The 26,913-nt window shown below is 43.0% G+C and overlaps 2 protein-coding genes across 20 annotated transcripts in view; one reads left to right on the forward strand and one right to left on the reverse strand.

Annotated features, from left to right (window-relative positions):
* The window catches only part of FAM149B1 (family with sequence similarity 149 member B1), a 50,954-nt gene extending 32,829 nt beyond the window's left edge, over nucleotides 1-18,125 (forward strand). For 4 of the 16 annotated variants that reach the window (XM_070057837.1, XM_070057830.1, XM_002718422.5 and 1 more), the window contains 7 exons: nucleotides 5,904-6,028; nucleotides 8,035-8,138; nucleotides 11,067-11,294; nucleotides 13,087-13,207; nucleotides 13,675-13,797; nucleotides 16,614-16,686; nucleotides 17,786-18,125. In XM_070057837.1, coding sequence (XP_069913938.1) covers nucleotides 5,904-6,028; nucleotides 8,035-8,138; nucleotides 11,067-11,294; nucleotides 13,087-13,207; nucleotides 13,675-13,797; nucleotides 16,614-16,686; nucleotides 17,786-17,859 — 848 coding nt within the window. In that variant the 3' untranslated portion in view covers nucleotides 17,860-18,125. Of the gene's footprint in view, nucleotides 1-5,903; nucleotides 6,029-8,034; nucleotides 8,139-11,066; nucleotides 11,295-13,086; nucleotides 13,208-13,674; nucleotides 13,798-16,613; nucleotides 16,965-17,785 lie in introns of those variants that run through there. The other 12 variants (XM_070057832.1, XM_070057829.1, XM_070057828.1 and 9 more) reach the window with 5 other exon arrangements.
* Nucleotides 1-24,931, reverse strand: part of DNAJC9 (DnaJ heat shock protein family (Hsp40) member C9) — a 46,846-nt gene extending 21,915 nt beyond the window's left edge. The window contains exons 1-5 of one of the 4 annotated variants that reach the window (XM_051823224.2): nucleotides 24,598-24,931; nucleotides 24,310-24,450; nucleotides 23,567-23,821; nucleotides 20,500-20,586; nucleotides 16,753-18,115 (exon numbers count right to left, since the gene is read on the reverse strand). In XM_051823224.2, the coding sequence (XP_051679184.2) occupies nucleotides 18,044-18,115; nucleotides 20,500-20,586; nucleotides 23,567-23,821; nucleotides 24,310-24,450; nucleotides 24,598-24,777 (735 nt within the window). In that variant the 5' untranslated portion in view covers nucleotides 24,778-24,931 and the 3' untranslated portion in view covers nucleotides 16,753-18,043. Of the gene's footprint in view, nucleotides 1-16,752; nucleotides 18,116-18,237; nucleotides 18,633-18,931; nucleotides 20,151-20,499; nucleotides 20,587-23,566; nucleotides 23,822-24,309; nucleotides 24,451-24,597 lie in introns of those variants that run through there. The other 3 variants (XM_051823223.2, XM_002718421.5, XM_051823222.2) reach the window with 3 other exon arrangements.
* Between the last annotated feature and the right edge of the window lie 1,982 nt (nucleotides 24,932-26,913).

The raw sequence follows: 26,913 nt of genomic DNA on the forward strand, positions 1-26,913 counted from the left end.
CCAATCCTCTCTGCTCTTCAGTCATGTGTTTGCAGCTAAGTAATTTCATCATGCTGCTTCTTGCCACTAGAATCTTGGTCTAATAGCCTTCTTTCATTTGTAATCCTTTTGTCCCTTTGGTCCAAGTCGGCTGTATTTCTGCTGAGATAAATTTCTCAAGAACCTTGTGGTTCTCGCATGGATATCAGTGAGGTTCACCATGTTAGATAGATACATATATACTGGATATGTAAGAGTGGAATTGCTAGGTCACAGAATATGCTATTTCTAATTTCAACAGATACTGCCAGGAAATTTTCCAAAATGCTTCTACCTATTATACTTTCTCTGGTATTGAGTTGGTATCCAGTTGCTCCACATTTGCCACACTTGATATTGCCTATGAGTTTCTGTGAGGAGCAACTCGGACTAGACTAAGTTACTGGAATTAAGACTTATTCTATGCATCTGCTCTCCCACAATATGGCGCTGGGAGAGGAGTAAACAACTTTTACACAGCTGCCTCCAGTTCGACCAATAACCTGCAGGAGCTGATCCTGCTCCTGATTGGAGGAGAGCAGCGTACTTGGCGTGTGGGTAGCAGAGTTGGGATTGGTGGAAGAGGACTTTAAAGGAGGAGAGAGACAACATGCACCAGGAACATCTAAGGGGAACATCTATCTGAAGGAACACCTGTGCAGCCCCCGAGAGAGCCGGCCGGCGGTGTGCCGCTCCCCCTCGGAAGTGGGGAAAGTGGCAGGGGGAGCCGCCCTTCCACGGAGGTGGAAGGATCGGCAGCCAACCCGGGAAGGACCAGCAGCAAACCCGGGAAGGACCGAGCAGACAAAAGAACAGCGCAGGGTCCTGTGTCGTTCCTCCACGAAGAGGGGGAGCAACAGTTTCTTTTTTTTTGATTTTAAGCCACTATTATATAATTGTTAAGTTCTGTTTTAAAGCTGTATTCAAGAATAGACTAACATTCTCTTTGGAAATGAACTAGTTTGTGGGCAAGCATTTGGCTCATCAGTTAAGATGCCACATTCCCTACAGAATGCCTACATTTGAGTCATTGCACCATTTCCCATCTGGCTTTTTGCTAATGTGCACCTTGAGAGGCAGCTGGTGATAACTCAGGTTCTTGGTTCCTGATACCCTCATTGGAAACCAGGATGGAGTTCCAGGTTCCTGACTTTAGCCTGGCCCAATCCTGGCTGTTGCAGGCTTTTGGGGAGTAAATTAGTAGATGAAAAATCTCTGTCTCCATTTCACTGTCTCTCTCTCTCTCTCCCTCCTTGTTGCTTTCATTCTTTTTTTTTTTTTTTTAAGATTTATTTATTATTTTGAGAGGTGGAGGGTGGGGAGAGATCATCCATCTACTGGTTTATTCCCCAAATGGCTCCTACAGCTGGGGTTGGGCTAGGTGGAAGCCAAGAGCCTAGAACTCCATCTGGGTCTCCCACATGGTGGCAGGGGCCCAAGTACTTGGGCCATCTTCTGCTTCTGATTCAGGAAACTGAATCAGAACTGGAGCAGCAAGGGCTTAAACTGGTGCCCACTTGGAATATCATCACAGGTAATGGCTTAACCTGCTGCGCCACAGTGCAGGCCTGTCTGCCTTTCAAATAAATAAAATGACAAATTGTTTTAAGTTAAAAAATGATCTGGTTTGTATTATATGAGGTTGTTTGTAAAAATTAGTTATTTATTTCATTTGAAAGAGAAACAGATAAGATATCTAATTGCTGGTTCACTCCCCAAATGCCTGTAACAGCTGGTAATGGGCCAGGCCAAAGCTGAGAGCTTGGAACTCAATCCAGGTCTCCCACATGGGTAGCAGGAACCCAACTACTGCAGGCATCACCTTCTGCCTCCTAGGGAGCACATTAGCTTGGAAGCTTGAATTGAGAGCAGAGCTAGGACTTGAACTTTGTCACTCCCATATGGAATGTGGGCAGACCTTAGACCTTAGTCAACTTATTGTGTCTTAACTCCTAAGCCAAATGCCTGACCCGGGGTTGTTTTGGAGATGCAAGGCAAATGATAAAATCCAAAGTCAAATCCAATCTCTTGTAATAACAAATCCTAGAAATAATGGAACTCCTGGGGCTAGAGTGGTGCAGTGGGTTAAGTGTCTGCATCCCATATGAGTGCTAGTTTGAATCCCAGCTGCTTCCCTTCTGATCCAGCTCCCTGCTAATTCACCTTGGAAAGCAGCAGAAGATGGCCTGAGTACTTGGACTCCTGTGACGCACATTAGAGATCCCAAAGGAGTTTCAAGCTCCTGGCTTCGGCCTGGCCCAGCCCCTGCTGTTGCAGCCATTTGAAGAGTAAACCAGTAGATGGAAGATCTGATCTATCTCTGTTTCTCCCCTCCCCGGCCCCCTCTATAACTCTTTTCAAATAAATAAATAAAAATTTTAAAGGAAGTCCTTCAGTTTTCAGTATCAACCACTGAGATATCAGAGAAAATGTCAGTTATTTGCAATTTACCAATTTGGGCAATGAATTAATGTCCTTTGAGTTTATCTCTACATCTGTAATCTTAGGTTATTTCATTGTATTCTGGTTAATAATTTGAGACTTAGAATCTAAAACAATAAAAGACACTGATCTTGAAATGGAGCTGGAGGGACTCTTACTGGTTTAGTGGTTGATTAAAATACCCTAAAATACATGTTGTCATTAAATTCATTTCTAGAAAAAAAAAATACCCTAAAATACAGACTAGCAAACTTTGTCTGTACAGAGCCAGGTGGTAAATGTTTGTCTTTGCTAGCCATTCAGTCTCTGCAACCACTTAGCTCCACCCTTTTATCATGAATGCAGCTGTAAATAAGATTGAAGTGAATAGGCATGGCTGTGTGTACAGTTGTGTTCAATAAATTCACCAGAAGACATAGGCAGTAATATTTCTAACAGCTGTAAGTGGAAAACATAAATTGAAAACTATCAAGCTATCTTTCAGTAATAGCACGTGATATATTCATACAGTGGAATACTGCACAGTAACAAGAACAAACTACTGTTAAAACTTTATTTACAGGCCGGCGCCGCGGCTCAATAGGCTAATCCTCCGCCTTATGGCGCCGGCACACCGGATTCTAGTCCCGGTAGGGGCACTGGATTCTGTCCCAGTTGCCCCTCTTCCAGGCCAGCTCTCTGCTGTGGCCCAGGAGTGCAGTGGAGGATGGCCCAGGTCCTTGGGCCCTGTACCCACATGGGAGACCAGGAGAAGCACCTGGCTCCTGGCTTCAGATCAGCGTGGTGCGCCAGCCACAGTGCGCCGGCCACAGCGGCCATTGGAGGGTGAACCAACGGTAAAAGGAAGACCTTTCTCTCTGTCTCTCTCACTGTCCACTCTGCCTGTCAAAAATTTAAAAAATAAAAACTTTATTTACAAAAACAGATAGCAGTAATGGGTATGGGATTTCTCTTTGGAATAATGAAAAATTCCTGGAACTAGATAGCATTAATATTTGGACAATATCACAAATGTTATTAATAGTACTAAATTTTAAGCTTTAAAATGGTAAACTTTATGTTTTGTATATTTTACCACAATAAATAAATTTTAAAGAAAAGGTAGCAGGCCAGATTTGGCCCAGGAACCAAATCTAAAATGTTATCCTTATGAGAAGCAGTGTAGTATAACAGTTAAAAGCAGACTATATTACCAGACATGCTAAGTTTGATAACTGACTCCCACACTATCTTTAGATCCTTAGCAAACTGCTTAAATCCTCTTTACCTCAGTTTCTTTATGAAATAAGTAAATCCTATTGTCTATCTCATAGGGTTGTACAAGAAATAAATGAATTATATTAAAGTGTACAAGCAGTTTCTGAAGTATGTAAGAGCTTGATAAATATTATCTATTATTATTACCGAGAAGTAAGAAAATACAACTCTTGTATTTTAGGCTTTGTTGTGGACCAGTTGGCTGTTTATTGTTTATTGTTAGAGGCAACTTTCAGGTGCTGCTACAAACCTATCCCTACTGCTAGAGCAACTTTCTATATTCCTCTATGAGAAAGAAAGCCAACTACATGCTAGTCATATGCAATAGAACCATATAACAACTTGTCATTTTTTTAAAGATCTGTTTATTTTTGAAAGAGTTACAGAGATAAATATTTTCCATCTGCTGGTTCACACCCCAGATGGCTGCAACAGCCAGCGCTGGGGCAGGCCAAAGCCAGAAGACAGGAGCTTCTTCTGGATCTTTCACATGGATAGCAGGTGCCCAGGCACTTGGGCCATCAGCAGGATGCTGGATCAGAAGTGGAGCAGCTGAGTCCTGAACTGGCAGCCATATAGGATGCCGGTGTCTCAGGCAGTAGCTATACCTGCTACAGCACAACACCAGCCCCAACAACATGTCATATTTTTAGGTTGGTTTGTAAACTATCATCCAAATGTATATAAAACTCTGAATGAAATAATAATTTTTATAACTTTTTATGATCACTTTAACTTTAATCAAGACAGCTTTAAATGATCAAAGAAAAGCATTTATTAATTTTTCATTATTATCACTACTATTGTTTTTAACCCAAATTTGCTAGTAGGGAAAGACCCTTCAATGGACATTTCTATGGAAAAGATACACCTGCTCTGAATGAAAACAATGGTAGTAAACCAAATAATGATGAAAGTGGTTTAGAAACAGTGAAGGCCAAAGGAGTTCATGTTAGTTTTACTCAGAAACTCATCTTGATTTTAGTTTTGTAGTCATAATTGATGGTGAGTGGCAAAATCCCTGTATGTTTTAAATCCTAAAATGCAGTGTTTTACCATTAGGACCAATGATACTGTGAACATTCTTGAACATTTCTCCTGGTACTTGTGTGCACAAGGACCTAGGGTATGTACCAATAAGTGAGACTGGTGGGTCATAGGGCATGTGCCTCTTCAACTTTAAGGTAACAGCTTATCCGAAGCAGCTGTACTACTTTATATGCTCACTAGCAGTACACAGGTTCCTCTGCACACAGACTCCTCAGTGCTTACTGTTCTTAATTTGTAGTTTGAGTGTATAAGTGCTTTTTATTGTGGTTTTATGTCTCTACTTTTTAAAAAAGCATGTAATTTACATATAAAATTCACCATTTTTAGTGTTCAGATTTTCCATCTCCTTGTATTTATTTCAGATCCTTTTTTTGGTTTTGGTTGTTGTCCACTATTTCTGTTATCCTTCTGAGTTTATAATTTTAGTAATTTTTGTTCCTTTTGTAGTTTTATTTTGTTGCTTTTCAAATCTGCCTACTTATTTTTACAATGTTTTTCTCTTATTCATATTTTCATCTGCTTTTGTTTCACATTCTTAATTTGTTAATGCCAGTTTTTGAAGTCTTTGATAGTCTGATTGTCTCTGCATGCTCTTTTTCAAGATGCCTTGTGGACTATATGATTTAATAGTGACTGCTAATCATGTAACTTTACCTGTGAGAACTGAGCTCTGGATCAATGATCTGAAGGTTCATTTGGAGCTACATTGTGTAATAGAGCAGTCGCCAGTGTGGCTATTTAATTATAATTAAATAAAATTTAAAATTCGGTTCCTCACACTGGCTACATTTTAAGCACTCTGTAGCTGCGTGTGTTTCCTGGCCACCACACAGGACAGCACAGGTGTAAGACACTTCCATCAACCCCCATGGTTCTGTTCACAACTTTGCTTAGGTCTCTGCTTTTCCTCTGCCAGGGAACAGAAGGCCTCACCAGCCTGGGAAAACCACTTTAACTCAACTCTTGGTTTTAGTTTTTTGGAACCATACAGGTGGTATGTTAAATCATGCTGCAAAAGACAAAGGAAGCCTTGCTTGAGATTAAGAATTCTCCGAGTTTCCTGCGCACCCCCCACCCCGCACTGTGCTATGAGTCAAAAGATATCCATGGATGACAGATTCTGTTCCTTTGCTCAGATGACGACAGTAATGTTGCAGTCACCAGACTGGACTCTGAAAGCCCCTGTGTGCTGAGTGAACCACAGCCTTTGGTGTTACCTCGCGTGCCACAGTCTAAGGTGCTGTCTATCACCTCAAATCCGGTAAGCCCCAAAGGGGAACACATTTTGGAACCTAGGCTGTTGTTGCCAGAGGAAAGTTGTTCAGTTGTTTGCCTTAATTTTATTCCCTTATGACTTAGTATTTTTTGGTATACTTATATAGTGGTAATCCAATGACTCTACATTGATTAGTTTCAGTTTAAAAAATAGCGCATTGGCGTTGAAAATCCTCAGTGTTTTTGAAGAAGCATCTGTAAACTTACTTGTGCAATCTAGAATTAAGTATGTGCTCAGCCTAAGTCTGTTTTGGAAAGAATGGAAGATCTTTTCATGATGAAAAAAGGAACTAATCTCTGATTCTATGTACCTTTGAACTCCTTTTTGATTCCTTCCCTCTTTTTCCTTTTAACTACCCTATTTTTGAAAATTCATTTATTATTATTATTTTTTAAATTCATTTGAGAGCAAATGAGCTCCTGTCTGGCTCATTCCCCAAATGCCTTCAATAGCTGGAGCTGGGCCATGCCAAAGCTGGGATTCAATCCAGGTCTCCCACGTGGATGGCAGGAACCCAACTACCTGAGCCACCACTGCTATTTCTCAGGGTCCACATAAGCGGGAAGCTGGAACCAGTAATCAGAAGTGCGCATTGGACCCAGGCACCCTGATGTGGGATGTGTTAACCATGTTAACCAGAATCTTAACCACTAAGTCAAATGCCCAACCATTTTTGTTGGTTTAATATTTGAATCTTTTGACTAGTTTGCCTTATGAATGTTTATCTTGTAACTCAGGTGTAAAAGGCAAATCAAAGGGAAGAGAAAACCTATCTCAAGTAAGTCTGCAAACAAGCACAAAGATGGCCTTTTGTTTTGTTTTTTTTTCCAGAAGGCTAATGACCTTGGTCTCATCCCTGTGTAATGAATTATGTAGTCCCAGTTCCTGTGTGATAGTTTCCTAGTATTACTTATGGGGCGGAGGGTGGGGGTGGGGTTAGAGGAGAAGGATTCTAATCGTTGGGCCATATTCACTGGTCCTGGATTTTACTAGCCAAGTTATAATATTTGTTGGTATACTAGCCAGATATATAGTGCAGCTGGATTTATAAAAGGGTTACTTAAAATATTTACAAAAGTGCTATTTAAAAACAGAATCAAGTTTCTGGCTGCTCTTGGCTCGACTCTGACCATTACAGGCATTTGGTGAACAAACAAGTGGATCCTTTTTCTCAAATACATACACATTTTTGGAGATTAGCAAGGCTCATAACTCTGAATCAGGGGATGAGCCACTAAACTACCATTACTTTGGATCAAGCACTTCACATAATAAACTGGTCTGGCTGTGGTTTAGAAAGCATAAGCCCTGAATCGTTAATTCGATGGGTCTGGTTGTTAATCACCAAAGGAAGGAGAAGGTTAATTCAAATATTCTTGAAAGAAGGAAATAAATAAATTCTGTGCAGAGGATGAGATGGCTGGAAATGGCACTGTACTGATGACCTGAGAAAGAAAACAAGTGGAGCTTCAGTGTAGCAGTTCCAGTCCAAATAAGACCAAATCCTACTAGCATTAGAATAAATAAGATTAACTCCTGACATATAGACTACAGGACTTAGGTTATCATTTGATGACAGCTGACTACTCCAGGGATGGTGAGAGAAAGGATTAGTTTGTACAGACCAGGATTATGTGATGATGAAAGGGTTGGAATTCATCTCTCTTTCTTTCTTTTATTGCTCCATATTTCATTTCTATTATAATGTAAATAATAATAAAGGTCTCCTCTAACTTTAAGAGTGACTGCTAATTGCTTTCATCTGGGTTAATCAGGCTTCCCCTACCTGCTGTCATTTAGAAATGGAAAGAACCTAGTGATTCTGAGAGGGGTTCAGGGCCCCAGCTACGGCTATTGGCCAAAATGTTACAAAAGGCACAGGGAAAATGTCAAAGTCCCTTAATTGAAAATGTTAACTTTTGCCAAAATTGGGAAGCCAAGCAGGTATCTTCACTAACTAATAATAAGTAAAATCTTCTTTTGACATGTAGATGAGTCTCTGTCAAGCAAGTGGTCATCAGCCAAATGTGAATGGTCTCTTGGTTCATGGAATGCCTCTACAGCCAAGAAATCTCTCCCTAATGGACAAGCTCCTGTAAGAAGTATAACCTTTGCATTGACTCTATTTAAGTAGAACTCTAAGAAATAAAGGGAAAGCAAAGTAACTAGCATGCGTGCGTGTATTGGCTATCTGCTAGCAACTAGATATACCTGGGGAGTAAAACAACCCAGGGCAAGGTCTATACCAACAGGAAGCTGATAATAACTAGAAAGAAATTACATACTTGAGTAAAAAGAGACCTAACCATATAGGGCATCTGTGTGACTGAATGCCAAGTGAGTGCTCTGGCAGCCCCAAAGGGAGGCATTTTTGTGGGTAATCCTTGAAAGATGAGGGTTGGGATAATCATCATAGAAGAGGAGCAAGGCCATTCCAGGTGGAGGAATGCTGAGGGAAAAAGTTGAGAGATGGAAAAATATAAACTTTTTAGGCAAGAGAACAGATCTTTTTTGTTGTGGTAGAACAGGGAGATAGGTCAGAACTTTAATGTTACTCATCAAAGAACACTGATAATTTCTACAATTAAAACAGACCATGGGGCCGGCGCCGCAGCTCACTAGACTAATCCTCCACCTGTGGCGCCGGCACCCCAGGTTCTAGTCCCGGTTGGGGCGCCAGATTCTGTCCCGGTTGCTCCTCTTCCAGTCCAGCTCTCTGCTGTGGCCCGGGAAGGCAGTGGAGGATGGCCCAAGTGCTTGGGCCCTGCACCCACATGGGAGACCAGGAGGAAGCACCTGGCTCCTGGCTTCAGATCAGCGCAGCACCGGCCATAGCAGCCATTTGGGGGGTGAACCAATGGAAAAAGGAAGACCTTTCTCTCTGTCTCTCTCTCACTGTCTAACTCTGCCTGTCAAAAACAAACAAACAAACAAACAAACAAACCAGACCATGATAAGATTAGCAGGGAAGAAGAGGCTATTGAAACTAGTGCCTGTTGGTATCAGGAGGGTTTTGAATGCTGTTGCCTATGACCTCTATTGCTGAGTAGTACTCCACTGTAGGAATACATCACAATTTAACTATCTACTCTCCTATTACTTAACACGAGTTGATTCCAGGTTGGGGCTATTATACATAAAGGCACTATGGATATTTTTGCATAGGCCTTTTCATGTGTGTATGGTCTCATTTCTTCTAGTCAATACTAGAAATGACAGGACCATAGGACAGGTTATCTTGAATTTTGTAAGAAACTGCCATACAACTTCCCATACTTTTAAATCAGAACTTTGAAAGATTTCACAGTCTTAGGACAGTGGAGCAGGAAAAACTGAAGGTGCAGTCTGATGTAGGAGTTCAGGTATGAGCTGAGCTGCTAAGGGTCTGCATTCAAGCTGTAGCAAAGAATACGGAAGGAATTTACTATGTGAGGAAATACTGTAAAGGAAATGAAATTCCATCAAAACAGGGGAATCCAAGTTAATTCTGAAATTTCAAGCTTAAGGGAAGGTTGTCTTGCAGGAAAACATGAGTTTCTTTTGGAGTGTATTGAGTTTACAATGAGGAGGAGGTCTCATTGGAAATATGGAAGAAATCAAATTTGGAGACTGATCTAAAAGCCAGCTGGCTGGAGAATTATGAATGAGGAGTTCACAACAAAATAATGATGAACGTGGGGTTGCTAAAGCCTTTTACAATTAAAATGCAGTTAGGGCATGTTAAAAAAAAATTAAATGAATGGACAGGGAGATAGGAAGCAATTCTCAAGGCTTAGTCCTCTTCCTTTATGGGTATTTTCCCTTTAAAGTTCTCCAAACTGTGGCATGTTTTCCATGAGAGTGCACCAAAGTGGTCTTCTCATGCAAAGATCCAGGAACTTGCTGAAAGCCATACAGCCAAGTAGCAGAGATCAGCTTTTGTCTGTTTCTATTTGTTTCATTATACAAATACTATCTTTTAGCAGATCTTAGAATAGCCAGATGTCTTCTCTGGTTTAAAAAGCAAAAGCAAAGAAAACCCCAGAATCCTGGCATGGTAATTTTTTTTTTTTGGACAGGCAGAGTGGACAGTGAGAGAGAGACAGAGAGAAAGGTCTTCCTTTTTGCAGTTGGTTCACCCTCCAGTGGCCGCTGCGGCTGGTGCACTGCGGCCGGCGCACCGCGCTGATCCGAAGGCAGGAGCCAGGTGCTTCTCCTGGTCTCCCATGCGGGTGCAGGGCCCAAGCACTTGGGCCATCCTCCACTGCACTCCCTGGCCACAGCAGAGAGCTGGCCTGGAAGAGGGGCAACCGGGACAGAATCCGGCGCCCTGACCAGGACTAGAACCCAGTGTGCCGGCGCCGCTAGGTGGAGGATTAGCCTAGTGAGCCGTGGCGCAGGCTGGCATGGTAATTTATTTGTCAGAAGGCTTACAGAAATATTATCTTTCATAGCTGTTTATGCAAATAGGGATCTGTGTTCCCACTGCCTTGGGCAGCACACTTTGCTGGCTCCCAGCTTTCCAAAGAACCCACACTTGAATCCTTATCCCTGTAGGCTGCAAATGACTCAGCACGTTAACTTCTGCAGTATGAGTCACACAGTGCCACGGCTGCTCCCAAGCTGCACTATTGACCATGCAGTTGTCTTTCTGGTGGCATTCCTTCAGCAGAGAATGTTGCAGATACAGCAGCACGCAACCTTTGTGGCAAACTTTGTAAAGTACTTTGGAGAAGGTATCCTTTGGGTTTGTCTTTGCCAGTGACTGAACAAGTGACTGCGATAGCAAGTGAATAATGGACTTGCTGTCCCAATCTCCAGCCTAGTAAATTGTTAGTAATTGAAGTAATATCTTCTTTTTCTAAAGTTTCATGCTTGAGTGTCTCCTAGAAACTAGGTTACTTCCTGAAAGGGCTTTGTCTTTTTTTTTTTTCTCTCGTTTTTCTTCTGACTGCAGTTAGTCTAAAGCTTTTCATGCTGTGAGTCTTACCTTCCTGTAGAGAGTGACCTTTATTTTATTGTGGGTTTCTGATTTGGCCCCTAGAGATCTTGATGACAAGCTACTTATGAGGCCTGGGTCCAGCACCATCCTTTCATTCCGAAATTGGCCAAATCGATCCACGGAGCTCCTCACTGCATCGTATCTGTCCTACACAGTGCAGTCCGCCAGGAGACGTAATCCCCCGCCACGTACTCTTCATCCCATCAGCACAAGCCATTCATGCACTGGGACTCCAAAACCTGCAGAAGAAATCTTCAGAGGATCCTGGGTGTAGGTTTCAAATGCAAAATTTCGGGAAACTGGTAAAACTAAACAATTTAACACAAAGAATTTAAGTGTAAGATTGAAATTGATACCTAGAAACTAATCTTTCAGTATTCTCTTGAATCTTAGTATTTACTTTATTTGAAAGAGCTTTTCCATCTGCTGGTTCACCCCTCAAATGTCTGCAACAGCTGGTGCTGGGCCAGTCTGAACCCAGGAGTATCAAACTCAATCCAGCTCTCCCACATGGGTGGCAGGGACCCAGCTACTTGAGCCATCACCAGCTGCCTCCCAGGGTGCTCATCTGTAGGAAGCCAGACTGGTGGGGGAGCCAGAACTTGACCTCAGGCACTCTGATATAGGATGTGGGCATACAAAGCAGCATCTTAATCACTGTGCCAAACCCCCACCCCAGTTACTACGTATCCTAATGAAAGATTATCCATTGGTTAAAAACAATAGAGCTTTTAAATTGGGTTTAATTTTAATGAACTACAGATATTTCTGTTTAGTTGAAAATTTCTAAAAAAAAGTTGGCTAGAACACAATAGGATTTACAAAAAGAATAATGTGTTTGTGTGTATTAAATATTACCCTCACCAAAATTCATCCCAAAATTCTCCTCCAAGCTTTTCTCTGACTTTGGGATCTGTTTATTCTGTATTCTACTGACAATTAAAACTTCATAAGCCTCAGATGAATTGCTTATAGAAGGAAAAATATCCATTAATACTTCTTAGGAAAAATACTAAAATGTTTTTTTCCAGCCTTCACTAAATGCTCAGCTTTACTGTCCACAATACCATCTAGAAGCCAGTTTTTAAGTAGAAATTTTTATTAGTTAATTCACAGAATAGATGGTTGATTTCTAAGACTATAACCAAGGGTGTGGCGATAGTGACACAACTGTGTTCTGAATTCAGCTCCTAAGTTAAACATGTGTTACTCTACTTCCTCCCTAGAGTGTTATTTTACAAAAAAAAGAAAAAAAAAAAACAACAAACAAAAAAAACAAAAACAAAAAAGAAAGGATTTGAAAAGCAGAGTGAAAGAGAGAGAAAGGGAAAGCTCTGCTGCTGCTGCTGGTTCCTTCCCTAAATGGCCAAAATGGCCAGAGCTGGTCCGAGCTGAAGCCAGGAGCCCAGAACTCCATCTGAATCTCCCACATGGGTGGCAAAGGCCCCATCCTCTGCTGTCTTTCCAGGCACATTAGCTGGGAGCTGCATTGGAAACAGGGCAGCCAAAAGCCAACTGGCACTGGGGATATGGGATGCAGGCATTGCAAGCTGTGGCTTAACCCACTGCACCACAAGGCCAGCCAGTTATTTCTTAATTTTAGTTTTTCAACTTCTTGTTACAATTTATTCCAACAGGCTTAGCGAAAATGATGTAGAAAACCACCACCAACCTCTCTCAGGCCATCAGTGTTCTCCTTACCTGCTTAACTATTTCAAAGTATGGATATATCTGTATCTAAGCTGAGCTACAGATTCATTCATTTGGGGATGAGTGGTCTTGATTTAATTAATCTCTTATCCTCTCTGATAATACTTTGTTTTCAAAGTTGAAACATAAGTTTTGTTACTTCTGGGACATGATGGTATTCGGTTTCAATTATAGTCTTGATTATGTGTGATACTGTAAGCTGCTCAAAATCCCATGAAAAGGAATCAAAATTTAGCTTTCTTTGCATACTAAACTTATGTGCCTCATTTATCTGGTTTCTAATCAATTTGCTTATATTGGTACATCTTCACGCTTCCACATCCTGGTGTGTGTTTGCTGGTGGGATCTGCAGCCCAGTCGCAGCCGATTCGCTGTCTCCCTCACCATTGCCCCTGAGTCGAAATAATCTGCTGCCACCTATTGGCACAGCTGAAGTGGAACATCTGAGTGCTGTGGGGCCACAAAGGCAAATGGTAGGTCGCTCATACTGCCCTTCACTTGCTTCTTAGGAAAGCCTCATTGGCAGGGATCCACAGGCTTTGTGCTCTAGTCTTGAGTTATACCATGATCTGTTAAAAGTACAAACTGAATTCTAATTGTGACAGAATTAAGAGTGCCTTGGCCTGTACTAACCATACTTTGTAGGGCTGATATAGAACATGTGCAGCTCCCACTACAAATTGTTCCAGCTTTTAAATGCTTCCCAAATTCCCTAAACAGCCAGGGCTGGGCCAGACTAAAGCCCAAAACTCAAGTTTCCTACCTGGGTCCCAACAGTTACTGCCTCCTGGTGTGTGCCTTAGCAGGAAGCTGGAATTATTAGTGGAAATAGGACTTGAACCCAGGCACTTGGACACAGATGTAGGCATCCCGAATGCCACCTTAACTGCTATGGCAAACACCCACCCTTCAACTGTTTCTGTAATTCTTGTCTCTGCAGAAACCGCACGGCGATTCAAATCGAGCTCGAAGTGCAGTGGTGGATGAACCTAATCAGCAGCCTCAAGAGAGGCTCCTTTTACCTGACTACTTCTCCAGGCCCAACACAACTCAGTCATTTCTGGTACAGTCATGTACTTCCTGTTTTGTTTTATTTTTAAAAGATTTTAAACAATTTAGAAGGCAGAGTTACAGAGGGATCATTTATCCACTGGTTCACTCCCCAAATGGCCACAATGGCCAGGGCTGGGCCAGGCTAAAGCCAGGGGCCCAGAGCTTCTTCCAGGTCTCCTAAATGGGTGTAGGGGTCCAAGGAATTGTGCCATCTTCCAGTGCTTTCCCATGTGCAGTAGCAGGGAGCTGGGTGAAAAGCAGTGCAGGCAGGTTTCAAACTGCCACCCATTATAGGATGCCACATCACAGGTGGCAGCTTAACCTGCTACACCACAATGCTGGCCCTTCCTTTATGCTCTTAATTATTGAGGAAAGAAATGGGGAAAAGAAGTACTAGCTTGGCAGAATTAAGTGAGAGAGACAGAGAGAAAGGTTTTCCTTCCGTTGGTTCACCCCCTAAGTGGCCACTACTGCCGGTGCACTGCGCCAATCCGAAGCCAGGAGCCAGGTGCTTCTTCCTGGTCTCCCATGTGGGTGCAGGGCCCAAGCACTTGGGCCATCCTCCACTGCCCTCCCAGGCCACAGCAGAGAACTGGACTGGAAGAGGAGCAACCAGGACAGAATCCAGCACCCTGACCGGGACTAGAACCCGGGGTGCCAGCGCCACAGGCGGAGGATTAGTGAGCTGCAGCGCCAGCCAGAATTAAGGTTTTTATCAAGTAGCTTAACTCCAAGGATAAAAACTGAGGTTTGAGATCAGTTCTATCAGACTGAAGACTGATGCACAAGTTAGGATTTTTTTCCCCCCACAGTGGTTTTAAATACTGACACATTGCCTCACCATTTATGCTGCATTCACTAGCCCTCTTACTTTTAAGCAAGCAATAGGAAACTGGGGGGTCTGACCTTGTCCTTTTGTAGGCCAGTAGCACCTCACTCTCATCTTCTTTGTGCCAAGAGGGCTTGGAGAGCCTGGAAAGACTGGAGCCAATACTTTATGCCCAGTAACCAGAGGCCCCACATCCTGCACCAGTTTCCAGGGTGGTAGTGCACACAGCCCACTTATCCCAACCCATGACCCTTGAACCTAAAAGTCTGAAGCATTATACAGCCTTTCTTCTACTAGAGGAGTAGTGAGAGATCACTTCTCGGCCTTTTGTCTAAGATCAAGTGTGTGAAGAGTAGTGAGAATGAAGGACAGGATTTTGGATTAGTTTCTAAGGGCTGCTGTAACAAATGACCACAAACTGGGTGGCTTAAAACACAGAAATTTATTCTTTGTTCCAGAGGCTACAAGTCCAAAATCGAAGTGTCAGCAGAGCCATGTTCCCTGTGCAGGCTGTAGGGGAAAAACTTCTCCCAGCAGTCCTTAGCGTTCCTTGGCTTGCACCTGCACCACTCTGTCTTTACAGTGGCCTTCTTCCCTGTGGTCTGTGTCCAAGATTCCCTCTTCTTAGAAAGATGCCAGCATTGATGCAGAGCCCCCTCTAATCTGGTGACTTCACCTTACCTTGATTACATCTGCTCAGACTCTATTTCCAAATACGGTCACATTCACAAGCTCCAAGTGGACATGAATTTTTGGGTGGCCCAGACATGGGGGACTATTCAACCCAGTATACCTCATGATACTTCAGAGGAAAATTCACCAAAAACAAAGGCAAAAAGGAGATGTGAGCACTTCCAATACTTGAGGTTCAAAGTTTACATCAGAAAGTCTGAGAACCTCTATTGAATGTCTTCTCATAATCTGATACAGGTTAACAAGTGTTTAGTATTTGATGATGATATCCGGCTATATTTTTTCTTTCAAAATTTAAATTTTGATTGCTTTAATAAAACATGAAAACATTTCCATTTCTCCTCTTCATAAGTCTACAACAAAGTAAAAACTACTTACCTCAGCCATTTGTTTCCCCATTTGCTGTTGTAAAAAGGAAGATGAGCAAGAAGCTTGATGTAATTATGAGTGTTAATTCTGAGTCCTAGGCTTGGTGCTGCCAGAATGCATTCTGTTCCCTTAGCGTCTTCATCTGAAGCAGGGGTCAGTAAACCACAGTTCATAGGTCATTCGGCCTACTGCCCGTTTTTGTGAAGGGAGTTTGTCTATGACTGCTTTTGCACTACAACTGCAACGCTGAGTAACTGCCGCAACACCATTCGGCCCACAATGCCCAAGATATCAACTATCTGGCTCTTCACAAAAACCAGGTTTGCTGACCCGATCTCTAGAATATGCGGACTTTAGTCCACCCAATTCCTTAATCTGTCAGTTCCAGTGCTGGCAGGGAACTGTGAGGTGGTTTGTATACCAGAAGCCCCAGGATGGCATTTATGTTTTAGATACTTGCATTTTAGTATTATAATCCTGTCTTTACATTTTTAAATCTCTTGAGGTAGTTCTGAAATGTTTCACTAAGCTAAAAAATGTAGTTAAATTTCAATATGGTGGTAAAGCCATAGGTATTTCTATGATGCTGAAATGGCTGTTCCTGTTTTAAAAAGTTAGCAGGCAACAGAATCAGATAAAACTCTCTTGGATGCTAACTGAAATATTAAACCATGTGGATTATTTACAAATGCTAGGATTCTCATAAAGGCATGGAAATATAATTGTCGAGTCAGTAATTTTTACCAACTTAATAAACAGCATTATGGGTATCTGGCTTTGAATCTTCTGCCTGGAAGTTGGTATCGCATACTTAGGTTGCCAGATGGTGCCTTTTCCAAGATTATCAGTTGCAAGCTTTTCCCTTGTCAGCCAGCTCAAGTGTATTCTTTAGGGGAAGCTGCATTTTAAGAAATGTTTCATCTTTTCTCTTTCAGCCAGACTCCCAGTATGGTCGTTCATTTGCAATTGAGTATCCTCATAAGGCCCGACCTGGTAGGGGATTTGCAGGTACAGGTGGGGCTATGTTAAGACCCTGTCTTTTCTTTTTTTCCCTACATTTTTTCTTCCTCCAGATTTTCTTTTGTTTTTCTACATCTTTATATCACCTCAAATTCATGTTGGAAGATGGGGGTATACTGAAAAAGTTCTGTTGTTTGGAAGCAAAGTTCCAGATTTCTGTTTTCTTCATGCTTTGTAAATTAATCCCACCGCACCATTAAATGACTTAAAAAAAAAAAAAAACTAAAAAAATTGAGTCAAATAAATCATTTTTGTAACATTCAAAATGTTCTTTAAAAACAGGGCATGCTTTTTCTATTATTATGTAGGCAAAATCTCTTTTCTTATGGACTAAAATGATTTCCTCAGCCTGTTAAACAGGCCAAAGAGAATAATTTTTAAAACATCAGGATAAGAATATGACTATCCCATTAACTTTAAACTCTAAAATTATATTCTGCAGAGTGTCCTTTTCATAATGCACATTTTCCATAATTTTTTGGAAGGCTCTCATATTAACAAAGTGATGGGGAAAATTTCAGGATGTCTTAATTTTTCCTATGATGTTTTCTCACCACCATCATGGTCATTTCTCATTCTGTTGTAGGTGAAATACAGAAGTACTTGTTCGGTAAATACAGTAAAAAACACCTCAAATCATCCTTGTTGTCCAGGGGATTTCTCCTAGTTCAGTTGCTAGTTTGAACAGTTTGGTAGTCTGAATGCTTTCAATACTTTCTAGAAGCAGTGCAGCCTCTGGGCTACAGTGATTACTTACATTCTGCCACACTGACAGTCAAGTCTAACACTTAGGGTAGGGAAACAGGTATCTCAGTCCTTTTTTGGTTTGTGGGCTGATCTTCAGCAAAACTAGGTTACTGCTTTTTTTAACTCAAAAATGGAGTCTTGAAAAAAATTTTACAGGATAAAATTTGTAAACATGATTTTTGTTATCTTGATAAACAAAACTTTCCTACTCAGTCCTATTCTCCAGGTTTAAAGTCCAGTGCTAAATGGAGCAAAAAGACCCTGAGCTACAATTTGAGCTTAAATATCAGATCTAGAATGTCTACTAACGTTACTCTATGATGTCATTTGTGTCTGACAGGTCCTCAGTTACAGGAATCTACAAAATCTCAAAGCAGAGGTGGACCAGTCTCTAGAACCAGGCAGGGACCATAGGGCAAATGAGAAGAACCTATCAGGCTGCAGAAAACACATGGGAAGATTACATCAATCAGTGTTGAGTCACCAGGTGATGCAGAGCTTATGTACAAGATCAACTTGAAATCATCTTCATGAAGAGCTATTTAAGACTGAGAAAAACACAATAGACTGTCTGCCAAAGATTACATGGGTATCGTTTCTAGCTCCAGTTACTATCTTCTTTCAGCTTAAGTGAATCCATTCCTCTGGACAATAAAATTTGTACCCAAAGCTGTAACAAAGAGTAGTTGCCACTAAATTACTGCTCAAATTATCTGTTAACAATGATCAAATACTATTGGATTCTATGAGATCAGACTTGACAGAAACAGCAAATACTTCAGCTTGTATTAATTTCTGGAGAGTTGTGGTTTGTCATTTTGGGGATGTAATGCTATAAAAAAAAATCTAAGCTACTCTTCAAATAGATGTCACTCCTACAGCTTTCTCTTCAAATGTTCACTACTCTCAGTAGTCTGAAATGGAAGGGGAACTGATAACATAGCATTAAGCACACGTGTGAAATACCTTAGGTAACAAAATATAATGCCTTTTTTTTTCCAGACAGGACAACTCAGCCTTACAAAGGCTACTTGAAACTAGGTTATGCTTATTTTCTTCCTGAAGTACTTTATTGGCCACATCTTTTTTCCAAGTATCAAACTCACCTTCAAGGTTTTCTCCTGCAGCTCTAAGTCAATTAAAAATAGTCTGCAGGATTTACTAGTGAGCCACCAAGGTGCAATTTCCTAAAAATCAAAGGAACCTTGTCAATTAATCCCATGTGAAAATATCCTAACAACATAACTAGTAGATAACTGTGGCTTTCTTCTGATTTCACCACAGGCTCTTTCCTAAGGGCACTCATGAATGTAGCAATGGCTTTAACGATGGATTTTGAAATTTCACTGAATATCATGATCATACCAATCTTAGATTCCATTATTTTCAAAATGAATAGACTCAAATGACCATAAATTGAAGCGACTTTTACATTATACCAAGGTCTTCTAAAGTTATCATATGAAGACAGATGCTTCAAAAAAGCTGCATTTAATTATATTTTTAATTCAATTAGTTAACCTGCTTGTAATCACAAATGAAAAATGTCTCATATTTTCCTTAAATTGATACATTATATAACAATACAATATCCAACTTATTTAAGTAAAAATATCTGTACTGTTCTTACAAACCAATCCCATGACTTCACTTTAATAAGGCTTGCCACCCAGAGATAAGAGTCAGAAAGGGGCCTCTAAAGTCATTTAGCCCAATTCCCTTATGTGTGCAGTCCCTGAAAGTTAGAATGCGTTTTTATTTTACTGGACATAATATATACAATTCGGTGAATCTGGATCTCTCTCAAATATGAGGAAACAAATTCAGACAAGCAAGCCTTCAGAGAGGTGGGCCTACAACATACAACTCTTTATGCTATTTAAACCAGGCTGCCGAGTATAATGCTAAAGCAGGTCAGTGTTTTCCCCTCTCTTCCCTATCCCAAACACCACTCATTTTATCTAGATCACATTTTAAATGACCACTACGATCATTTAAAAAGTCCCCAGAACTTAACAACCATCTTTTATTTATTTAATCATATACAATTCTTAAAAAATGCATGAAGTAATCCAAACACCTCTTTTCTCTTAGACTTCAGAATAACAAAACCTGACTGAATAAAACTGATAGGCAAGAGGGTGTATTCAGGATCATTAAGCACAAAAGCAAACCAGCAACCATCTGGAAGACAGCTTCAGTAAGCACTCTGAAGGTGTTCCAGCCAGGCAGAGTACCTGTACTAGCTGACACACAACATCAGTGAACAGTGTACACAGGCCCACACTCAGACAGAGGTCCGTGTAGTATGCAAGATACACGAAGCAAGTGCTACAAGCATACCACCCTCCCAAACATCACCACCACAGTCCTTCCTGTGTGGACCTCCCACAACATAGGTGATTTCTAGGGAATACTAAAATATGGTAGGGAAACTCTGCTGGGTTTACTCAACATGAATAATTTAGGCGGAAAGAAAACTTCTCTCAAGGGTTTCACTTTTGCCTTTGAATTGTGACTACCCTGCCTAAAGTGGCACCGGGTAGGGAATGCCTAAAGAAAGACCTTTGAAGAGAAAAATGCCATTATTTCTTTTCTTTCTTGAGAGCCGTTTTTTTCCCTCCTCCTTTAGAAGGTTTGCAGTACTTTGCCTCCATCTGAGCCAGAAAATTGTCCATTTCCTTTTGCCGATCCTTTTGTCTGCTCTGTTTGAGAAGTTAAAACACAAGCTTTCAAAATCCAGCAAAATCAACAGACACAGAAAATACTTAGTGGTTACCAGGAGCTGAAGGAAGGGGAGAGTGGGAGGGACTGCTAACAAGAATGGATTTCTTCATGGAGTGGTAAAAATATTCTAGGATAAGACAGTGGTGACGGCTGTAGAACTTAGTGACTACTATAAAAACTACTGAATGTACACTATAAAAACAAACAGCTGCTATGTGAGTCATGTCTTGAAGAAAAAAAATACCCACCACACCACATATATGCTCCACAGAAAATAAAGCCAATTGGAATCAGAACATGAAAGTGGTGACAGCCTCCCAAGTTTACCTGAATGAGTGCTTTCAAGTTATCCACTCCTTCATCAAGCCCCAGTTCCTTCCTGCTCACTTCTGCTTCTTTAGCTTCTTCCTGAGCCTGAAACAGAAACTCACATCAGAGTCTATGGCAGCTAGAAAATGCTAAAATAGCCCTTTCTCAGAAACAAATCTATGGTAAGACCTGCTAAATTTGAGGGTTACATTAATAGGTAAAATAACAAATACTTATTAAAAGGCAACATTGCTGAAAGCAGGCAGTGGGTCCTCGGATTCCAGTAAGCCTTTCCTTTTTTCCCCATTTCTACTTACTGGAAGTAGTGAATGCTTTGGCATCATTAACCACATGGTGACAGAAAGGAACACAATATGCAGGAAAAGCCAGGAAAGATCACTTAAGCAAGGATGTTCTCAAAAGGGTTGTCAGGACACAGGTACTTCCGTTCCTTCTCTTTAAAATCAATTTTTTAAAAAAATTTGTCAGGTACAGACAGAAAGAAAGGTCTTCCTTCCGTTGGTTCACCCCCCAAGTGGCCGCTACGGCCGGTGCTGCGCTGATCCGCAGCCAGGAGCCAGGTGCTTCTGGTCTCCCATGCGGGTGCAGGGCCCAAGGACTTGGGCCATCCTCCACTGCACTCTCTGGCTATAGCAGAGAGCTGGACTGAAAGAGGAGCACCCAGGACAGAATCCAGCACCCCAACCGGGACTAGAATCTGGGGTGCCGGCGCCACAGGTGGAGGATTAACCAAGTGAGCCACAGTGCCGGCCCCAAAATCAACTTACTACATGGGACTAATGGCTGCCTTGTTATCAACTCTGGTTTAAAACTATCTCTGCTGAGTGGGCAAAAAAAACATAAGCAAATACATCTTTAACCTTATCTTACTAGGTTTCAAAACTGCCTTCATGTGCCAAATTTTTCAAAATACCCAGCAACTTCTCTTGACAACAACTATGGCTATAACTGGCCCCAACTTCTGTTGAATTATCTAAGTAGCAAAGAATACTATGAATACTGGGGATGATGACACATTAGGACCATGTTATCAATAAAGACAGTTTTCTTGTATTCAAGTCATCTTCTCAATTCAGTATCCCCGTTCTGCCACATTTGCTAGACAGTCTCTCAGAACTATGCCTTCTTCCCCTCAAACCCTAGGGTAGTTTCCCAAGCTAATTATCACTGTAAACAGCCAAGCTCAGTTTCACCTGAGGAAAAAGCGTATGTCTAAAACCTTTTAGCCAAGGCCAGTGTTGTGGTACAGCACATAAAGCCATCTCCCATATCAGCCACCGGTTGGAGTCCTGGCTGCTCCACTTGTGATCAAGCTCCCTGCTAATGGCCTAGGAAAAGTGCTGGAAGATGGTCCAAGTGTTTGGGCCCCTGCCAATCATGTGAGGGACCGGATGAAGCTCCTGGTTCCCAGCTTTGGCTTGACCCAGCCCCAGCCATTGCAGCCATCTGGGGAGTGAACCAACAGATGGACGATCTGTCTCTTTCTTTTTCAAATAAATAAATACATCTTTAATAAACACATTTAGCCTACAAACCAAAATGATTATCTTGATAGATACCCCACTTCTCCCTTCAGTTCAACAGAAAGAGCATCAACTTTCATCTAGGCAAAACAGAAATAAATTTTTACCAAAACCAAATTTCTCTCCACCTATATTTTGCTCCTAAAAGCTGCAGACCTCTTCCTTGTCCCCCTCACCTCCAGTTCAGCCATAGAAAATGAAGGCATCTCAAGTACCCACCAAAGAGCTAAAATCTTAGTTATCTGCTCTCCATAGAATCCTTATTATGAAAGTGACATCGAGGTACTGACTACTTTGGTGCCAATCCAAGGAAACTGTCCAAAAAAACCAGAGATGTCTGGTAACCTGAACCCATTCCACAACTCCATCTATCTTTAAGCACCTTTCCTCTGCCATCATCTCCAGCCCTCCCCTTGTTTACTAAGGGTAAACAAGGTAGCGATCGTTCATTCTTGACAAAGCTTGGTCAGAAGGATACAGCAAAACAAGTATTTAAAAACATTCTGGGGCCGGTGTCATGGTGTAGCAGGTAAGGCTGCCACCTGCAATGCTGGCATCCCATGTGGGTGCTGGCTCAAGTCCTGCCTGCTCCATTTCCGATCTAGCTCCTTGCTAATGAGCCTGGGAAGGCAGCAGAGGATAGCCAAGTGCTTGGCACCTGCGCCCACATGGGAGACCCAGAAGAAGCGCCTGGCTCCAGATCGGCCCAACTCCTGCTGTTGTGGCTGTTTTGGGAGTGAGCCAGCAGATGGAAGATCTCCCCATCTCTTTCTCTATAACTGCCTTGCAAATACATAAATCTTTAAAACAATAACAACAACACAGAAACAACCTAAGAACTAACCTTACAGCAAAGGCCCAATAATCTGCACCACAGTGAGGTCCTCTGGGAAAGCCACTGTGTATTCTATGTTACTGGACTCCATTCCTTTTACCTCCTGAGGAATGTCTCAGCAAAGCACCAAGAACAGGCCCATATGAAAAGTATTTCAGTATTTAAGAGGGTACTATTTAAACAATCCACACAGGAAAAGCACCTTGAGCAAAACTACAGAAAAAAGCTCCTGAGGAGCTGGTAAGCCCATTTAATTAGATGAGCGATATGGATCCAGTTAACTTCAGCAATCATATATACAAATTTATTGTTCTAAATATTCTCAAATCCTTTCTGAAAGCAACTAAGATATATAAAATGAGTAGTAATAAAAATTATACCCGCCTTGCGGCGCCGGCACACCGGGTTCTAGTCCCGGTCGGGGCTCCGGATTCTGTCCCGGTTGCCCCTCTTCCAGGCCAGCTCTCTGCTGTGGCCAGGGAGTGCAGTGGAGGATGGCCCAAGTGCTTGGGCCCTGCACCCCATGGGAGACCAGGAGAAGCACCTGGCTCCTGCCATCGGATCAGCGCAGTGCGCTGGCCGCAGCGCGCTGGCCGCGGCGGCCATTGGAGGGTGAACCAACGGCAAACGAAGATCTTTCTCTCTGTCTCTCTCTCTCACTGTCCACTCTGCCTGTCAAAAAAAAAAAAAAAAGAAAAAATTTTACCCTTCTTTTCCTTGCGTTCATCTTTTGCTTCGATTCTTTGACAAAGGCCTTGTAGGATGGGACCTCTCTGGCATCAATAGCTTGCTGAATGATGTTCCTTATCCTGGGTTCCTCCGTGTATTGCACACAAAGCACAGACTCCATGATCTGATCCATATCGCCCTTGAAGTCCAGATAGGCCTGTTTGATATCGGCCAGCTCTTCTTCAGAACCTTTGTATGTCTTTTCAAAAGCTTGAATGTCCTCTAGAGATATCTGATAAAAAGGAAAATATGCTTTAGCGTTGAGGTGTTTAAATAAAACATGTAAAAACGGGAGAATTAAGTGTCAAAATGCTGCTCCCCAAACACACCAGTTGCTTGAGTTGAACTGTGGCAAGGAACCAAATTTCCTGCATCTAACTTTTCCGCGGGTTCTTTCTGATGCCGCCTTCACAATTCCCAAATGAAGACCCAGGGTCGGGGAAATTCAAGAGCACTCTCACGGGTGGGAGGAGGTTCAGATAAACAGGCTTACACATGCATGCGTAAAAGTAAGCAAATCCTGTAAAACGAATTCTGCCTTGTCACTGCAACAGTCACATCATTCTAACAGGGAACTCATTTCAGTATGTGCATTTACATTTCAAGGCCAAACTCAAATTCATTCCTACAAAATGAACACAAAACGCAAGGCCTTGGAGACATTCAGTCAACGTTTGCGGACCGAATGCGCGTCAGCAAGAAACCCCCAGAGCGCCGTACCTTTTTGAAGAGTAACCTCCAATACGCCTCCCAGTCCCGGTCTTGGTTGAGCACAGTCGCGTCCTCGTCCACTGTCCCCTGCTCATCGTACACCGCTCTCTGCTCTTTGTCACTCAGAACGGAATAGACTCGCCCCAGGATCTGAGGGGAAACGAGCACCCAACATTCACCCCGGCACTCCCGCAGGAACCGCGCCCAGAGCGGCCGCCTCCCCCGGGGCGGAGCCCGAGGGCCAGAATCCCAGCGAGGCGCTGCGGGGCCGGCCGCCGAGGCCCGGGGCCCGCGTACCTGAAAGCGGCGGGTGGCGTCCTCCTTGTCGCCCTCGCCCACCCGGTCCGGGTGCACCTGCAGGGACACCTTGTGGTAGCCGCGTCGGACCTCGCCGTCCGAGGCCTCGCGCCGCACGCCCAGCACCTGGTAGAGGTCAGCGGTCCCGAACACTTCCTCGCACAGCTCCAAGAGTGCCATGCCGAGCGGCAGGCGGTCTCGGCCGCCACAGCCTGAGTTCAGCGCTCGCCACACCACCCGGGCGCTGTCTTTTCCCGCTCAAATAGCCTAGGGCGCCTGCGTCACAAGAGGCGCGCAAGGGGCGGGACCACGCTGCGCAGCGGCGCTTTACGGCGACCGCAAAAGGGGCGGGGCGCGCCGGCGCGGGCGCGCAGAATTCGACCTGGGGCGCAGCGCGCGGTCCGCAGCCCGCGGCCGCGGGGTCTCCCGGGTCTGCCCGGAGGCAGCCGTCGGCCCGGTCTCCTCACCCCGTCTTCTGGCCGCCCTCCCACTACCCTGGAAGCCGGCGTCCCTCGTCCCCAGTGTCCCAGCGCGGAGACCTTTTCAGTAACACGCGGAGTGTCCCCACGTTAGTTTGATTTTATAAATGGCCAGCGTGGGGGTTTTGTTTTAAAGTAGACAACAGCACTCGGCAACTTCACCTCGTTTGATGTGGTTAGTTTTCTGTGTGTTTTTTTTTTTTTTCAGGGACCCTGAAAAGAGTAGAGAGCGCTGTGGGCCCAAGTGATTTTGTAACCAATGGGTTGCAACTGCTGTGGTAAACAACGCAGGAAAAAGCCTACATTGAAACAAAAAAAAAAAACTCCATCTAATAAGACCTACGGATTTGCCATTTACCACACGATCAACCGCAGTCACCGTTCTGTTCTCAAATCAGCTTCCGGGCTGGCGGGGACAGGTGTCTGGTGCACAAGTTAATAAGGCTCTCGGGAGCCCCTGCTAAGTGCACGCCCTGGGAGACAGCAGGTGATGGCGCCAGTGCTTGGGCCCCTGCCACCCACAAAGGGCACCTGTCTTCAGCCTGGACTCTTCAGGCCTTTGGGGAGTGAACCAGCAGATCTCTTTTTCCCCCTTTAAATAAATGATTTTTTTTTTTTAAACTTACACTCTGGTAGAAATAACATGACCCAAACCTTCATCTTAATGAAAACAAGGTGCTGAAGCAGCAAAGGGCCGTTTTTTCTCAATGCTCTGTATGGCTTTGATCCCTCTGCATTAGAGGCGCTAGCAGGGCAGACTGGATCACCCATGACATGGAGAGAAACTTGGGCTTGGAGATCTAAGCAACACTAAGCCTGGAGAAAAGTTTGGGAATCTGGGAGAGGGTAAGCTCACATGGGAAATACACGTGTGCAGATCTTAGAGGATAAACCAGAATTCAGAATGAATACCTGAGCAGGCAGAAACTCAATGCAAAAAAAAAAAAAAAAAAAAAAAAAAAAAAAAAAACTCAAAACCATCTGTGTGTGAAGAGACAAAGCAAGACAAGAGGTCCCATCTGCTGGGGCCGGCATTGTGGTGTAGCAGGTTAAGCCTCCACCTATGACACTGGCACCCATCCACCTCTGATCCAGCTCCTTGCTAATGTGCCTGGCTAATCAATGAAATATAGCCTAGTGCTTGGGCCCCTGCACCCACACAGGAGACCTGGAAGAAGTTCCAGGTTCCTGGCTTTTGGATTGGCCCAGCCCTGGCTGTTGCAGCCATTTGCAGAGTAAACCAGGAGATGGAAGATTCTTTCTCTCTCTTCCCTCTTCTTTCCGTAACTCTGCCTTTCAAATAAAAAAGTAAATCTTAGAGAAAAAAAAAGAGGTCCCATCTACTAGTTCACTCCACAAATGCCTGCAACAGCTAAGGCTGAGCCAGAGTGAAGTCAGAAGCTGGGAACTCTATCAGAATTTCCCACAAGGGTGATTCCAACTCTTTGATGCATCACCTGCTGCCACCCTGGGTACACGCTAAGAGGAAGCTGGAATCAGCAGAGCTAGAACTCAAACCCACACACTTCAGTACAGGATACGGGCATCTTAACCACTAGGCCAAACACCTACCTCATAGCTTTTAAACCTCTCAGAATTGCCAGTTTTCAAAACGCTCTCCCTTCCCAGACTCAAGATCAAACCTAGCTAGTCAGTTCTTTTCAGCCTGTCTTGGCTTCAAAGTCTCCTTAAGGCAAGTAAACCAACTGGCCACAACTCTGGAGAAGCCTGTGACCCCAGCATTGGGATGGCTAGGAAGTTTTTGCCAAATATAAAAACCCATGTATCCAGTTGGCACACTGACAGGGTTCAGAAACTTTTCTATAAATTTCCTTCA

The sequence above is a fragment of the Oryctolagus cuniculus genome, chromosome 15 (assembly GCF_964237555.1).
Source record: "Oryctolagus cuniculus chromosome 15, mOryCun1.1, whole genome shotgun sequence".
Lineage (NCBI taxonomy): Eukaryota > Metazoa > Chordata > Mammalia > Lagomorpha > Leporidae > Oryctolagus > Oryctolagus cuniculus.